The sequence below is a fragment of the Equus asinus genome, chromosome 26 (assembly GCF_041296235.1).
Source record: "Equus asinus isolate D_3611 breed Donkey chromosome 26, EquAss-T2T_v2, whole genome shotgun sequence".
NCBI classification, from domain to species: Eukaryota; Metazoa; Chordata; class Mammalia; order Perissodactyla; family Equidae; genus Equus; species Equus asinus.
The window spans coordinates 25,139,014-25,155,518 of record NC_091815.1 but is presented as its reverse complement, the minus strand read 5'-3'; the positions used below and the strand labels follow the sequence as shown (position 1 = coordinate 25,155,518).

Below are 16,505 nucleotides of genomic sequence, written 5' to 3'. Positions count from 1 at the left end.
GTCTGAGGAGCCTTAAACCTCCCCTTCCAGGGGTGACCTGGAGGAAACCGTTTGCCTCCCCCTCCCCTTAGTGAAAACGTTGGGGGTGCGGCGCCGCTGGATCAGCCTTTCAGGGCACAAGCATTGTTTTATTTCTGCCCTCTCGCTTTCTTTCTGTCACACTGTCTGGACACTGAACACTGTCACTGGGCGCCTGCCTTGTGCCCAGCCCTGTGCTAGGTGATGCCGCGGACTGAGCGGTGGGTGACCATGATAACCTTGGTACTCGTCCTCAGGAGGCGCACAGTCCAGATAGTGACAGCCCAGGGCTAGGACGGGGGGAGGCACGGGCAGAGGGGTCAGGGCCGCGATGGGGGAAGCACAGGACACCATGGGAGCCCAGAATGGGTCCTCACCACCCTAGAGTGTCAGGGAGGGCTTCCGGGACGAGAAAACCTTTGAGATGAGTTCTGGTGAGAGGCAGCCTAGGAACTGAGGGGCTATTTTCAGGACCAGGAAACAAGTTTAAAGATCCAGAGGCCTTTTATTCTCATTTTTGAATCTTTGCTATGGACCTGGCATTGTTGTAGGCACTGGGGATAAGGCACGGAAGATTCATGGTGGTGGAAGGCACTTGAAGCCATTTTAGAAAAAGTGACAGTGAATCCGTGTGGCTGGATCGTAGTGAGCAACGAGGAGCGTGCATCAGGCGGGATCGTGAAGGGCTTTGTGGCAAACTCCCAAAAGAAGTGTGGACTTTGTCCCCAGGGCAGTAGGAGCCATGAATGAGTTTCCAGCAGCGGAGATGCCATCCTGAAAGAGGAAGGATAGGGCGTCAGGTGGATGCAGGAGGGACCACCAGAAGACAAGCTGGGAAGTCCCGATGGTTAAGAAGGGTGCCGCCGAGCAAAATGTTGGGGAGCAGGAGGACAGGGGCAGCGAAGGGGCGGGGCTGCCATCGCCCAGGCAACGTAGGCCGCGCCAAACTATTGGCTGGCCTTCGGCGGCGTCCTCCTCCTCGGCCCCGCCAGAGTCTGCCCTCGGAACCCCCGGGGCGCGGCCTCCGCCGCCCTCCCGGAAAGCCGGGTCGGGAGGGGCGTGCCAGCCAGTCTTGCTCCGCGATGGGGTCCAGGCTTGGGATAAAGGGGTCGCAGAGAGCAGTGCTGAGGATCTTGGAGCGGGGACAGCTGCTGAGTTGAAGGAAATAGTTTTGAGGTCCCCGCCCCCCTCCATCCTAGAGACGTGGCCCCGCCCCCTGGCCGGTCGGAATCCTTTAAATGGTCCCGGGCGCAAGGGAGGGGAGGGCGGGTCGCGCGTCTCCTGGAGACGGGCGGGTGGCTCCGCCCAGCCAATCCGCGCCCCGCGGCGGGCAGGACTCCAGCCAATCGCGGCTCGCGGCTCGGCTCCGGGGCGGAGCCGGGTGGACCGGAGGCGAGACGGAGAGGCCCCGGGGAGGAGAACGAGGCCCCTACCCAGCCCTGGAGGGTCGCGAAGCAGCGGACGTTCTAGGACGTGGTCATCGGGAACCTGACAGCTGAGGTGAGGGGGTGGCTGCCCAGCTTGGGTCCGGGGAGGTGGAGGCGCGCCCCCGAGAGCCGTGGAGGCGGGGTCTGGGCGGGAGTGCGGGGCGCTGATTAAGGGTGATGATAGGGTTTGAAGGGTTTGGGGACCGGAGATTGAGTTCAAGGTCCTGGACGGGAGACGGGGTTGTTGGAGTTGGATTTTTAAGTGGAGGGAGTTTGAAGCTGGGACATGGGATGTTTAGAGAAGCGAGAGAACCCGGCAAGGAACTTTTGGGGCGGGGAATCTGGAGATAGGACAATCCAGGTCTCCCGCAGGGCTTGAATTCGGGGCTCTAGTGTTCTGGAAAAGGTCTGAAGGGTTGCGGCTGGGATCCCGGGCATTTGGAGAAGTGAGAGAACTAGAGGCAAGGAATCTTGGTCTCAGATACAGTGGTGGAGAGGGAGTGCTTGGAAGAGTTCCACGCTAACGTCTTGGAGGGAGAGTTTGGAGGAAGAGTCCAGAGGCGTTTGAAAGATGGGAGAATAAGGGAAAGTTAACGGGGGAAGATCTCAAAATTGAGACCTCTAGTCTCCCGAACGGAGAGAATCGGAGAGCATTTGTCGTCTTGAGCGATGTGTTGGGGCCTGGGTCTCTGGACCCGAGAGCAGTCTAGGGGAAGCATCCAGGACCTTCTGGGGTCCGAAAGACTGGGAGAAAGCAGTTTTAGAGCCGTAGTCTGGGGTGGGGGAGGGGTGTTCCGGGCGTGGAGCTCAGACCGGCCGCCCCGGAGGCGGCGGAGGGCGGGGCTCGGCAGGCGCCGGGCAGCTGGACGTCCGCGTTCCCTTCCCCCACCCACTGCGGGCCCCTGTGCGCATGCCTTGAGGGAGGGCGGGGGAGGGACGTCCCAGTGGCGTGCGGAGCCCCTGGGGATTGTAGTGTACGCTCCACGTCAGTGCGCGTACCTGGCTGCTATTGGCCCACATTTCCCAGAAGCCCCTGGGCCAAATTGGGGCGTGCCTGGGTGCTGGATGGAGAGCCGTGGGGGCGGGGCCTGGAAGGAGCCGAGGTCTGGTTGGATGAGTCAAGAGGGGGCGGGGTTTGGCCTGAGTCGAGTTCTAGCAAGTTTTTCTGTGGGGTGCGCTTTGGGGAAGCTTAAGGCGTGGGCGGAGGGAAAGGGGCCGGCCCCCGCCCTGGTGTCAGGGGCGCTCACAGTCACTCAGGAAGAGGGCGCGCGCTTAAACATCCTCCCTGTGAAAGCAGGGTCTCCACAGATAGCTGCCGTAACAGGGCTCCAGGGGGCTCAGATATAGGCACCCACGTAAAGATATTGACTGAATAAATGGCAGTTCATTCTTGCTCGTTAAGTGTTTTCCTGTGTAGTGGGCCCTGTGCCTGTTAACACGTGCGATCTCCTTGACGACGTGGTGAGAATTTTTACTATCCCCATTTTACAGATGGGGAAACTGAGGCCCGGGGAGGTAATGTCCCATCGCTTCCCAACCTCACAGGGCTGAGCAGTGTGAAAGGCAGAATTCTAACCCAGGATTCCCTGCTTCCGGCCCCAGTCTCTGTACTCCACACCTGTCGGGCACGTGCGTGCGCGTGTGCGTCCCATTTGAAGAAATGAGTATTGTGGGAAGAAAAGTTTTAAGTCTCAGAGGGACTTGATTTACCATCCTCATCTTGCAAATGAGGAAATTGAGTCTCAAAGAGGTAAAAAAACTATTCGAGGCCACAGAGGCAAGTAAGTAGGATTCAAACCCGGCTATGTGTGAGTCCTGGTCTTGTTTTCTTAGTTACATACGTTTACTCTCCACCTTAGCCTCGTAAGATTCGTATTCTCTCCATCTTATAGATGTGGAAACTGAGGTTCAGATCATTAAAAAGCACCCGCAACCATACAGGAGATTCGGGAGTTGAACTAGCACTGCTGTGTCTGACTTGCTCCTCTTCTCTGCACAGGGCATCATGGTAGGAGGCTTGAAGAGGAAACACTCGGATTTGGAGGAGGATGAGAAGTGGGACTGGGGCCCGGCAGGCCTCCGGAGCTACCAGCAAGCCCTGCTCCGCATCTCCCTAGACAAGGTCCAGCGAGGCCTGGGCCCCCGAGCACCCAGCCTCCGCAGGCACGTCCTCATCCACAACACCCTCCAGCAGCTCCAGGCTGCGCTGTGCCTGGCTCCCGCACCCGCCCTGCCTCCTGAGCCCCTCTTTCTGGGCGAGGAGGACTTCTCCCTGTCGGCCACCATCGGCTCTATCCTCAGGGAGCTGGAGACCTCCATGGACGAGACGGAGTCCCCTCCCGATCCAGTGGCTCCCGTGGGTCCCCAGGATGAGGTGCTGTCCCAGTCCGATCCAGTCTTCTTAGAAGCTCTAAGCTCCCGGTACCTGGGGGACTCTGGTCTGGATGACTTCTTCCTGGACATTGACACGTCTGCAGTGGAGAAGGAGCCCGCCCTGGCCCCACCGGCGCCTCCTCACAACCTCTTCTGTGCCCCAGGGTCCTGGGAGTGGAATGAACTCGATCACATCATGGAAATTATTCTGGGGTCCTAACACTGATGACGGGGCTCCTTCCTCATCTCAGCCTCGGGGGGCTGGATCCCTGGATCCCTGGATGCGACTGTGTTGGGGGGGGTGTGTGTGTGTGTGTTGGTGGGGGCTCTAAGCAGTGACTGTGGCTTCCCTTCCTCCCATTTCAGGGTTCCACAAACCGTCTCGCGTGTGTGTGTGTGTGTGTCTGGTGACCGCAGCCTTCTGTGAAGGTGGGTCTTTCTGAGCTAATTTATCTGTCCCAAATGCCTTACTGAGACTCTCTGTTTCTGGGAGTCTGATTTCCTACTTCCACATTTCTTCTGCCTTTCCCTCCAGTTCCTACTCCCCTTGTGACCACTGGGGCCTCAGGGAAGATAAGCTGGGCCTGGTAAAGGATGACCGGGATGTGCGGCCTGGTTGCTATAGAAACCCAGGCTCTGCCTCTCCCACCTAGAGGGAACGGGGAGGGGCTGGCCTCCTCCCGCCAGGCTGGACCCCACCTCCTTGGCAGGACCCAGCCCCAGCAGCCTCCTGATTCATACCCAGGCCGGACCACGTGCAATAGGGTGGAAACCAAACTGCTCCATGCCGCATTATTTAAAAGAAAGGCGGGTTTTTTTTTCCCGATGGTTTGTAATGAGTTTTTTTAATAAAAGTATTTTGGAAGGGATGGTGTTGCCTAAAGTTTCTAAACTTCAGTGGGGCAATGGGAGGCATCTGGTATGTCCTCTAGACACGTATACCCCTCCCCTGCCAAAGATGGGGCGGGTATATCATTAATCATAACCTTTAGGGGCCGGCCCGGTGGCACAGCGGTTAAGTGCGCATGTTCTGCTTCGGCGGCCCGGGGTTCGCCAGTTCGGATCCCGGGTGTGGACATGGCACCACTTGGCACGCCATGCTGTGGTAGGCGTCCCACATATAAAGTAGAGGAAGATGGGCATGGATGTTAGCTCAGGGCCAGTCTTCCTCAGCAAAAAGAGGAGGATTGGCAGCAGTTAGCTCAGGGCCAATCTTCCTCAAAAAAAAAAAAAATAAATAACCTTTATTGCATGCGGGTTAAGAGCACTGTTCTACCCACTTTATTTGAAGTCATTTAATCCTCATGGTTCCATAGGAGTAGATACTGTTACCATGTTTTACACAGGAACAGCCTGAGGTTCAGAGAGGCCAAGTCACTCGCTCAGGGTCACACAGCTAGGAAGAGCCAGGCCCCAGGAGCTAGGACTCAAACAGTCTGCCTCCAGATCTTTGTATTGTATTTGTTACTTCCTGATAGATTTAGACTCTCCAGCCAGCCACACGGGTGGACACAGGAGGGAGAAACTGAGTCACATGAACTACGTGTGAAAGGATAGGGTACTCTAGCGCTTAAAAGTCAGCCCATTCGTTGCATGAAATGTGCTGCTGAGGCCCAGAGGAGAAAGAAAATGCCCAGAGACCCCCCAGAAAAGCAGATCTTTCTAGAAAACTTGGTTAGGAAGCAGAGCCCAGGCTAAAGCTACGGTTCTAAGGATTTATTTGGGAGGTGCAAGGCCAGGCTGGTGAGAGTGAGTGGAAAAGAGAATGGAGGCCAGGCAAGATGCAGTGTGACACCCTGCTGTGCTGGCTATGCTGCTACAGACTGCAGCAGGTGAGTTGACACAGCATTGGGGACTTTTCTAGAAGGGTTGCAAGGAGGAACCATAGCTGGGTGTAGGCCACAGGCAGGGAAAAGAGGGAGATTTTGCCTGTGCTTCCTGGCTCAAAGCTGGATTCTTGCCCTGAGTGGGCATCGCACGTAAGTCTGAAAGCAGTGGTGTAACTAACAGGTGGGGGCCGGTCCAGAAGGAGGGAGAGGAGGCGGTCAAGGGGATCTCAAGAAGGCACATGAGGTCCGCATCTCCATACGGATGCCCATGATGTATGCCTCCTACTTAAAACTTCCAGTGACTTCTCCTTATTCTCAGAATAAAACCTCAGCTTCACCAAGGCCTGTGAGGCCTGACAGTCTTGCTCCTAACTTCCCCGGTTTAATCCCCCTCTCTCTCCACCCTCCCTCAACTCCAGTCCTACTGGTCTCCTTTGACCCCAAGCTCATTTCCACCCCAGGGCCTTTGCACTTGCTATTAACTGCCCAGAGGACACTTCCCCCATAGTTTCCAATCCGAATGTCCCCTTCTCAGAGAGGTCCTCCCTGCCCTTCTAGCTCCGCACGTCCAGATACTCCACCACTCATCACGTTCCGTCTGATTTTCTTAGAAGCACCTATCCAATCTCAGGTTATTTATTACCTGTTTATGGTTAGCCTCCTGGTCTACTGGAAACTCAGAGGAGGCGTTTTGTCAATCTTAGCCCAGCTGTATCTCCCAGTGCACTGAACTGAGCCTGTCACAGGTGGACACTTAATAGGTCTTTTTGCTGTTGTTGAAAAAAATGAACTCCCAACCTTGCAATGGTCAACCCTCCCTCCCACCTCCCTGAACTCATCTCCCCCCCAACACCCTTACTCCTCTGCCCCAGCCACGCCATTCTCTGCTGTTCCTCAAACACAGCACCGGGTCCCCACCTTGAGACCCAGAGTAACAATACCTGCCACACTGAGCGATCACGCAAAGTGTGTACGACGGGGCCTAACGCACACCAAGGATTCCAATAATTGCTCAAATTTATTGGGCGCCTACTGTGGGCCTGGCATTCTTCCAGGCCCATGAAAAAAACCAACCGTTCCTGCTCTCATAAAGCATCATGGTGGAGGAGGGCTGAAATGAACACGAAACATAAGTAAAATGCACACTCCGGCAAGCAGTGATAAATGCTGTGGAAAGAAGGCAGCAGGAAAGTGATGAGGATGTCGCTATTTAGATGAGATGGCCAGAGAAGGCCTTATGACAAGGTGACCTTTCAGTAAAGACCTGAAGGAGGGGAGAAGTGAGCCGTTTGAATCTGTGGGGGGACCATCCGGGCAGAGGGAACAGCCAGTGCAAAGGCCCTGAGGTCAGAGCCTGAGTGGCCATGTTTGGGAGACTGTGAGGAGGTCTGTGTGGCTGGATTAGAGTGAGCAAGGGGGAGAGAACTAGGAGATGAGGTGAGAGTTGAGGGGGGCAAATCATGCAGGGTCTTGTGGCGTCCCACAGGGAGGAGGAAAGGTCTACACTGAGGGAGATGGAAGCCATGAGAGGGTGTTGAGCAGAGGAAGGACGAGACCTGATCCACTTTTACACAGGCGCTCTTGGACTGCCCTAAAGATAACCACGTGAAGAGGCATCGTGTAGCCTGTTGGTACCAGAGCGAGGCCAGTATGAGGAGCACCCCCACTTTCCCGATGAATCAACTGAGGCTCAGAGAGGCCCAGCTCCCGCCCTGTTAAAGAACTGGCCGGAGAAGTGGAAAGGCTGGCCCTGCAGAGGGAAGCGGGTCCCCAGGGCAGAGTCCAGCCCGTGGGGGATGGGCCGGGCCACCTCGGGGCGTGGCCGGGCAGGCTGGTCCCTTCCCCTGCCCACCCTCCCCCGGAGCCGGCCAGCTGGCTGGACACCCGGGAGCCGGCCCGGCGCCTCCTCCCTCCCCAGGGGCCGGGTGGGGCGGCCGGCCGGGGCGGGCGCTCCGGCTAAGCCCACGCCCTCCCCAGCTGGCGGAGGCTCCTCCCAGGCCTGCCGGCCGGCGGCTCCGCTTCTGGTTTCATTTCCCAAGGCCCAGCCTCTCTCCTTCGCCCTTCCCCCAGCTTGGCTCCTTCTCCACTTTCTGGTCTCAGCTCCAATGCCACATCCTCGGGGAGGCTCTCCTGGACCACCCTGGCTACAGGCACCTCTCCCCAGGCCTCTCTATCATCCCATCCTATTGTTTTCTTCAAGCCACTGAACAGAAGCAGAAATACTCTTTCTCATTTATTCATCTTCCAGGGGCTTCTCATCCCACTTGGAAGGAAAAGCAACGGTCTATGAAGCACTTTAAAGGACCTGAAAACTTCCCAGACCGCCTCCCCGGCAGCACACAGTCCAGCTGCCGGGCCTTGCTGCCTGTCAGAGACAGCTAGCACACGCCCACCTCAGGGCCTTTGCACGGCCCTTTCCTCTGGCTGGAACACTTCCTCCAGAGCTTTCCTACCTCTCTCATTCATCAGGTCTCTACTCAGTGTCACCTCCAGTACCACCAGCACCCTGTCTAAACTGCCCACTCCTTCGTTACCCTCCTCCCGCTCTGCTTTATTCTTTTCCTTCTCACCTGTCACCTTCTAAGTTACTAAAAATGTCTTCGTTAAGTTTGTCGTGCGCCTCCTCACAGCAGGGAGTTTCGTCTATAATTTTCCTGTCATATCTTCAGTCCCCAGAACAGTGCCTGACACACAGAAGGAGCTCGATCCGTCAGTGTTTGTGAATCGGTGAAGGCATTTGTTTTCATACTTTTTTCTCTCTCCATCCCCGTCCCCTGATCCATGAGAAGAGAGTCCAGGTGAGGCATGTCCGGGGCTGGACCCCCATCATGTACAACAATGCTCACCTCATAGCGTGTACTCAATACATACATGTTAATCAAGTGACTTCTGCGAGCTCTTCTTCAGTGTGTGATCCGGGGCAAGCCACTTGGGGACTCTGAGCCTTCTTTCTCCCAGGCCAGAAAGAGAGGTTGTGGGAGAAATTATGTGAACTTGCCTAGCAGGGGCCCGGTTCTAATGAGCGCCTTACCCTCTTTTCATTATGAAAAATTTCAAGCACATAGAAAAGATTTTTAAAAAGTACATATTCTGGGGCCGGCCGGGTGGCGCAGCAGTTAAGAGCACACGTTCCACTTCAGTGGCCCGGGGTTTGCTGGTTCAGATCCTGGGTGTGGACATGGCACCGCTTGTCAAGCCATGCTGTGGTAGGTGTCCCACATATAAAGTAGAGGAAGATGGGCACGGATATTAGCTCAGGGCCAGTCTTCCTCAGCAAAAAAGAGGGGGATTGGCAGTAGTTAGCTCAGGGCTAATCTTCCTCAAAAATAAAAAAAAGTACATATTCCGAGCACTTGAATACCTTCCCATCTGGATCTAATTATTAACGTGTTAAGCGTCTTTTATCTGCATAGGCAGGTGTGTATACGTATATTTTTTCTTTTGCTGAACCATTGGAGAGTAAATTACAGACATCTCGACATTCTACCCCTAGAATGGCAGGCATCTCTTAAGATTAAGGACAGGCAGCTACAAACCACAATACTATTTCACATCTAGGAGAATTAAGAATTCCTCCATATCATCTAATATCCAGCCTATTTTCAAATTTCCCCAGAATTCCCAAGAATATCTTTTATAGCTGTTCCCCCAGCCACCACCACCAAATCAGGATCCAGGGAAGGTTTACACGCACATTTGCTTGTAATAAAGAAATTATATAGTATCTTTTATTCTGGAACACCCCCCGACCCCCACCCCAGCCCCACCAATCCCTTTCTGTGTTGTCTTGAAATTGGATTTTTAGTAGAGCAGCCTGCTTGTGCTGTGGGTGTCCCACACCTGTATTTGTCTGATGGAGTCGGTGGTTAATTTGTTACTTTCTGTTTCCTATAAGCTGGAGGTTGGGTCTCGAGGCTTGACGAGATTCAGTTTACGCACTTTAACAAGGAGACTCCACAGAGAATGCTGTGTATTTCCTGATGCCTCCTATCAGGTGGCACGCGGTGTCGGGGTGTCCCACTATTGTGGATGCAGAGTTCCATCGCATGTTTGAGGTGGCGAGTGCCACATCTCCACATCGTAAAAGGATATTTCCCCCTTTACAGTTGGCAAGAAACCTGTGGGGTGACGCTCTGGAGCCCGTCAAGATCCTGTTCCCCACTAATCTTTCACCCCAAGTTTTGAGCATTCATTGATAATCGTTGGCTGAATCAACCAGGATAGTTAGCATTTTTGAGAGCTTCCTTTGGCCAGGAGCTTTATTCACTACTAACAGTTCTTCCCACAGCTCCAGAAGCGTTAGCAAACGAGCCACTTGAAGAAGGTGAGTCCCACTGTCAGTTCCAGGGACAAGGATTAAACTCCGTCTCCCCATACCCCGCCCCGCATGTCCCCCCTTGAGGTAAGCGCCTGTGCTATTCCCACAACAGCTAGTACCACTTACAAAAGGACACGTTGCACACCACTCTGAGCATTTTGCGTGAATTGTTCTTTTTAATCTTCAAAACAATCCTCTGAGCCAGACACGACTTCTCTCATTTTAAAGGTGAAGAAACTGAGACCCCAAGGGATTAAAACACTTGCCCAAGGGCCCACAGCGACTTAGGGGATGGAGGCCAGGATGCGACTCCAGTGGCATCCGACCCCAGCCGCCTACTCCCGCCTGTAACCACAGCCGAGTCCAGCTGCCCAGCATTTGCGGCGTCTGATACAGTGCTCTTACAGATACGACCTTACTTTGATTTTCCTAACTCTCAAGAGGTAGGCAAGAAGATCCCATTTAACTGAATCTGTGTGGCTCAGAGAGGTCAAGCATTTTTCCAAGGTCACACATCGAGTTAGGGGCGAGTCAGAATTTGAACCCAAGCCTATCTGGCCTACAGTGTAGACTCCTATTGGGCTGGGTGCGTAAGCAGCTCAACTGTTGGGTTCGGCAGGTGCATGGGCAGACAGCAGGGAGCCCGCACCTTGAGACGCAAAAATCCTTGCCCGCCACCGCCGTTCAGGGCAAACAGCCTCCCCGCTTCCCCTTCCCTCACGGGCATGCGCCCTGAAGCCACCCTCCCCGCCCCTCAAACCTGCCCCCAACCGGCTCCGCCCATCACGGTCCAAGGGCCAATCTCCGAGTGGGGGGTGGGGACGCCACGGGAGTGGGCGGTCGCTAAGGGGAGTCAGGAGCCTGGAGTCGTGCGCCCGAGTCAGAACTGCGTCTCGCGAGCCAGGCGCCGGTTGCTGGAGGCGAGCGAGCGAGCGATGCTGTCGCCGCGCCTTCCTGATTGGCTGCGGGAGGCTACCTCTTCGTTCTGATTGGCCGCTGCTGAGCTGGGTATGTAAATGAAAGGAAGGGGCCTGGGGAGACAAGGGGTACCGGCGGCGGGGTCCTCCGGCAGGTTCGATCCCCGGGTCCGGCAGGTGTGCGCCGGGGCCGTCCGGGGTTGAGACGCGCGGGCCTCTCCGTGCCGCCGGCTCCGGCCGGGCCGGGTGAATCACGCCGCAGCCCGGGAAGGGGGCGGAGGCGCCGGCTCCCTGGCTCCGGCGGCGTGACTCACCCGCCCCCGCCGCCGCCGCTTCAGGAGGAGCTGCCTCCACTGCCTTCCGGAAGCGAGCGGAGGCCGAGAGGGCGGAACAGCCCACCGGGGACCCCGGCCTACACGGCCCCGGGCGGCAGGCAGGAGCCTAGCCGGGACGCGGGGCGGCGTAAAGGGTCCTGGGGTCGGAGGGGCCGGAATCCCCGGGGGATGGCCGGCCTGGCGCCGCTAGGGGGCGCAGGCACCGGGGGGCGGAGTCGGGGGTGGGGGCTGAATTCCTGCGGTTCGGGAGTCCCGGGTCTGCGGGGAAGGCGGCGAGGACCCGAGTAGTGTGAGGGGTCGCTCTTAAGGTCCTGCTGGGCAAGGGCGCCGGGGAACTGGACCCTCCAGGCTGCCTGGCTCAAAAAAGCAGCTTGGACCAGAAGTCCAGAACTCCAGGGGCCCCCACCCGGGGGAAAGTGTGGGTCCTCAAACTTCTCTCGGTGACCCACTGCCCCCCACCCCGGGCCCATCAGGACTTTCCAGCCGGCTCTGTCTACTCTGCCTTCCAAATAAATCCTGAGTCGACCAACTTCCTTCCGTGTCCACCGCCACTTTCCACTCCAAGCCAGCATCGATCGTCCCCCACCGCAAAGGGAGCCGTAGCCTCCGATTGGATCTCGGGGCCACAGTCTTGCCCCGTCTTCCCGCTGTCTTCCTCGAAGCAGCCAAGGGCATCTTCCGGAAACCTAATAAGTACCCCACACCACTCTCCCGAGCCGCTCAGAATCCCTCAGTAACTTCTCACCACAGTCACAAAAAAAATCAAACTCCTGGTCCCGCCTGCTCTTCAACGTCCCCCCCCCCCCCCCCGCCCCCCAACACACACACACTGTGTCACTCTGTGCACTGACCACACTGGCCTTGTTTCAGTTCAGGCTCATCCGGCCTCGGGGTCTTTCTTTGCCTTTGCTGTTTGTCGTTCTCTCTTCCTTGAATGCTTTCTCCCTGGTGCTTCCATGGCTGACTCCTCCTTACCCTTGAGGGCTCAGCTCAAATGTCACGTCCTCAGAGGAGCCTTTCCTGACCACCCCCAGAATCTTTGAGTATCTTCTAGCATCATTTGTACATTTCCTGTATTTGTTTATTTATTGTCTGATGCATAGTAGGCACTCAATAAATATTAAACTGTGTGAAACAGGCACTTTTTAGGTTAAAAAAGGTTGAATATTGGACATTTCATGTAATTCGTTGAAGAAATAAATTATAATAGTTATTAAGAGCACTTATTAACAGGAGTAATTACTATGCACCAGGTACTGTTGTAAGTGCTTTTTGTGTATTATCTCATTTACTCCTTAGAACAATTCAGTGAAGTAGATACAATTATCATTCACATCTTCAAGGTTCCCTAAGAAAGCCCCGGCTCAGAGAGGTTAACTGATTTGCCCAAGATCACACAGCCAGCAGTCATCAGAGACAGGGTTTGAACTCAACATTGGTTTTCCATAACTGAATGACTCTTACCTCCCCGCAGATGATGCTGAGCAAGGGCCTGAAGCGCAAGCGGGAGGAGGAGGAGGAGGAGAAGGAAAGCCTGGCAGTGGACGCCTGGTGGCTGGATCCCGGCCACCCAGCAGTGGCACAGGCACCCCCGGCCGTGGCCTCCAGTTCCCTCTTTGACCTTTCGGTGCTCAAGCTCCACCACAGCCTGCGGCAGAGTGAGCCTGACCTGCGGCACCTGGTGCTGGTCGTGAACACGCTGCGGCGCATCCAGGCGTCCATGGCACCCACAGCCGCCCTGCCCCCTGTGCCCAGCCCACCCGCAGCCCCTGGTGTGGCCGACAACCTGCTGGCCAGCTCAGACGCCGCCCTCTCAGCCTCCATGGCCAGCCTTCTGGAGGACCTCAGCCATATCGAGGGCCTGAGCCAGGCCCCGCAGCCCCTGGCGGACGAGGGGCCACCGGGCCGCCCCACTGGGGGCGCCTCACCTGGCCTGGGTGCCTTGGACCTGCTGGGCCCAGCCACTGGCTGTCTGCTGGACGACGGGTTTGAGGGTCTGTTTGAGGACATCGACACCTCCATGTACGACAGTGAACTTTGGGCGCCAGCCTCTGAGGGCCTCAAACCCGGCCCTGAGGATGGGCCTGGCAAGGAGGAGGCTCCGGAGCTGGACGAGGCTGAGCTGGACTACCTCATGGACGTGCTGGTGGGCACACAGGCGCTGGAGCGGCCGCCGGGGCCGGGGCGCTGACCCCCAGGGCTGGAATGGTTGTCCAGCGTCCAAATTGAGCCTGGTGACTGGACCAACTCTCCTTGGAAAGTCCCAGCTGGCTTCCTTAGAACAGAGAGACGGGCTTTGGAGAGGCAGGACCCAGGGCAGAATCCAGAGGCCTGGGCAAAGTCACCTCCGTCCTCTTGCCTCCGGCTGATGGGGGAGTCTGGGATCCGCCCTCATGTTGGAATGACAGGGCCCGGTGGCTGGACTGGGACTGGACCGGGCCCCGTGCTGGACTGAATCCTCAGAGGTCATAGCCTGGAATACTCTTTCCCTGATGTGGGAAGAGACCCCCAACCAGTTTTTTGAAATTAAAACCAATCGTGGGAAGTCTGTAGTGTGTGTGCTGCTTTCTCTGGGCCAAGGCCGGCGGGAGATCAGAACCTGTAACATTCACTGAGTGTGGACTGCGTCCCCCGCGCTGTCCTGAGCCCTTGACCCATGGTAACTCATTTAATCCTATCAGTGCCACAAGATGGGCATTATTGGGATTATCCCCATTTTACAGTTGAGAAAACTGAGGCTCCGGGAGCTCATGGCTTGGGGAGGTGGGTTTGCAACCCTGACCTTTACAGCTTTCTTGTTCTGAGAAACAGTTAGGTCTGGTAACTGGGCCTCTAAACAGACTCCTAGAACGCACTCAGCCAGGCTTCCCTTATGTCCATGTGTGTACACTGTGGTGGTGGTGATGGAGGAGGAGCGCGAAGCCACTTTTTAAAAATGAAATCTAGCCCTGGCCTGGAGTCTACCACCTGTGTGTCTTGGGGCCCAGGGCTGGGGGCAAAAGGGAGCTTTCAGCATGAGCCAGCTCTCCAGGAAAACGGTGAAAGAAAGGAAGACTGCAAGTTTGGAAAAAATAAAATCCACGCTGGGTCTCAAATCTCCTTTTGGGGTGGGGGAGAGGGCAGTACGGCAGGCGGCTGGCTCTGAAAGAAAGCCACCAGCCTGGGTGGCTTCGCTGCCCCCGGCAGGCGATCTGCCTTCTTTCTAGAAGAAACCCAAGCCCCGGCGAGCCGGGCCACCTGCCTGCCTGCCTGTGTGATGGGGCTGGCCTGAGCGCCGGGTGTCTGCGCCGCCCCCGCGGTCCAGCCGCATTCCTGGCCCGGCTGGGAGGGGCCGCACACTCACAGGCCTGGCACGGGACCCAGGCCGCGTCCTTCCTGGCGGCCGTGGGGGCAGGGCAGCGCCCGGGGTGCGGGGGGGAGGGGCACGGGGCAGCTGCGGGGGCGGGGGGAGGGGGAGGGGCAGAGGGCCGGCGGGGGACCCGAGGGGCCGGCTGGGCCTGCGATGGGGGAAACGCCGGCAAGGGGACACCGAGATCGCTGGGCCCCAGCGCCTGCCCTCTGGCCGGAAGCTTCAGGGCGACTGAAGCTGGGGTGGAACCGGGGGAGGCGGGCAGCCCCAGGCTGGCCCCTCGGGCCGGGAAGGGGCGGGCCGAGCGGCGCTTCCTGGAGGAGCGGAGGAAGTCGTGCCCATTTCTGGAAGTGAATGCGGCGCCCGGGGAGGGAAGTGGCAATGGCCCGAAGGGAACTGGTGCCCAGGCTGAGGGTCTCCCGGGGCGCCTGGCTCCAGCACCTGGTGACTCCAACCCGCGGGGCATTGGAACTCAGACTCAGTTTGGACTCAGACCCAGAGTTTAGGAGTTTAGGCTGAACTCGGCAATGCCCCCTGCTGCCCAGTCTGGGGGTCTGTGATGCCAGTGACTTCGATTTCCTGGAGATGTGTCCAGGGGACATGGAGTCCCCCAGTGTGGGGTCAGCAATACCTTCTGTTTACAGCACCCTGGGGGCCTGCTTCTGATGTCTCCAGGTGCCAAACTCGGGGATAATCTGTGATACCTACTGAGGCAAACAGCAGACCCATCTGGCAACGATGCTTCCATCTGCCCGGTGCCTGCTTGGCCAGCAATGCCCCCCTCACCCTAGAGCCTCTGTGTACAGTTGCACAGATTGTGCACTGCACATGGGCTCCATCCTTAAAGGGCTGCCACGCATGTGGCAGGCACCGTGCATTTACATATTTATTATGACAGTTTCCCAGCAGATGGAGGTCAAGTGCCTTGGAGAAGAGGCATACTTTTTGCACAAAAGCACCATATGGGCTAGATCAGCCCTGGTCTCCCACCCCCACCCTGGTGCCCTTGGGTTTATGAACAGCTCGTGCCCAAGGACCTGCCCCACTCTCCCCTCGTCTGACCCCCAAAGATGGTGCAGGCTCCCTGGCTCTTCTGGGCCCCTCCGCCCTCAGGCTCAACCCCAGGACGCCGCAGTACCTCGGCCAGCAGATTCCAGGCCCACACCATTCCTAGCTGAGCCGCCAGTCCTGGCGCCGCTGTTGCTTTTCATAGAGCCTCTGTGTGTGCCCGCCACAACACCCCCTAGGCCAGCGCCCCTCCACGGCCTTCACAGGGACCCCCACCACATACACACACTTTTCTCCTCCGATGCCTGGGAGATCCGTGGCCAACTCACCCTGGTCTCTTTTTCTTCCTTCCCTCCCTTCTTTCTTTCCCTCATTTGGCAAAGATGAATTTATAAGTACCTCCTTTGTGCCTGCTGACCACATCTCTCCCCCGCCCTGGACACAGATTTTATCCCAGTCGTCTGGGATCTGACCTCTGCACCTCCCAAAGCACACCTTCCAGCCCTGTCCCGTTCGTCCGTTCAGTGAAGATTTACTGAGCACCTATGGTGTGCATTCCCGGTGCAGAAATCTAATGATGCCTCGTCAATGATCACGGATGCAATAAGCTACAGAGCGAAGGTCATGCCGAAGGTTAGACCACCTGCGTTGGAAACTTAGCTTTGCCATTCTCTGGCTGTGTGACTCTAGGCAAGTACTTAACTTCTCTGGGCCTCAGGGTCCTTATCCTTACACTGGAACAGTCATGCACCCACCTCAGAGGGTTGTTCTGAAGGGAGAGTGTTCAAGGGAGAGGGAACAGCATGTGCAAAGGGTTAGGAGGGGAGGGACCCTACAAGCTTCCAGGCGTCTCTAAGCTGCTGAGTCTGACTGGGATGAGGGGAAAGCAGTAAGGTAAGTGATGGGGCTGAGGGTTGGCGGGGGCCAGGAT

At 56.9% G+C, this 16,505-nt stretch overlaps 2 protein-coding genes across 2 annotated transcripts; both read left to right on the top strand.

Annotated features, from left to right (window-relative positions):
- Positions 1 to 1,279: 1,279 nt before the first annotated feature.
- On the top strand, positions 1,280 to 4,683 carry SERTAD3 (SERTA domain containing 3). The gene is made up of 2 exons (XM_014860276.3): positions 1,280 to 1,518; positions 3,445 to 4,683. Exon 2 carries the CDS (start codon positions 3,451 to 3,453, stop codon positions 4,036 to 4,038), a length of 588 nt encoding a protein of 195 aa, XP_014715762.1. The 5' UTR covers positions 1,280 to 1,518; positions 3,445 to 3,450; the 3' UTR covers positions 4,039 to 4,683.
- Positions 4,684 to 10,778: 6,095 nt separating this feature from the next.
- On the top strand, positions 10,779 to 13,762 carry SERTAD1 (SERTA domain containing 1). The gene is made up of 2 exons (XM_014860274.3): positions 10,779 to 10,973; positions 12,692 to 13,762. The coding sequence occupies exon 2, from the start codon at positions 12,692 to 12,694 to the stop codon at positions 13,406 to 13,408; it is 717 nt and encodes a 238-aa protein (XP_014715760.2). The 5' UTR covers positions 10,779 to 10,973; the 3' UTR covers positions 13,409 to 13,762.
- Positions 13,763 to 16,505: the final 2,743 nt, after the last annotated feature.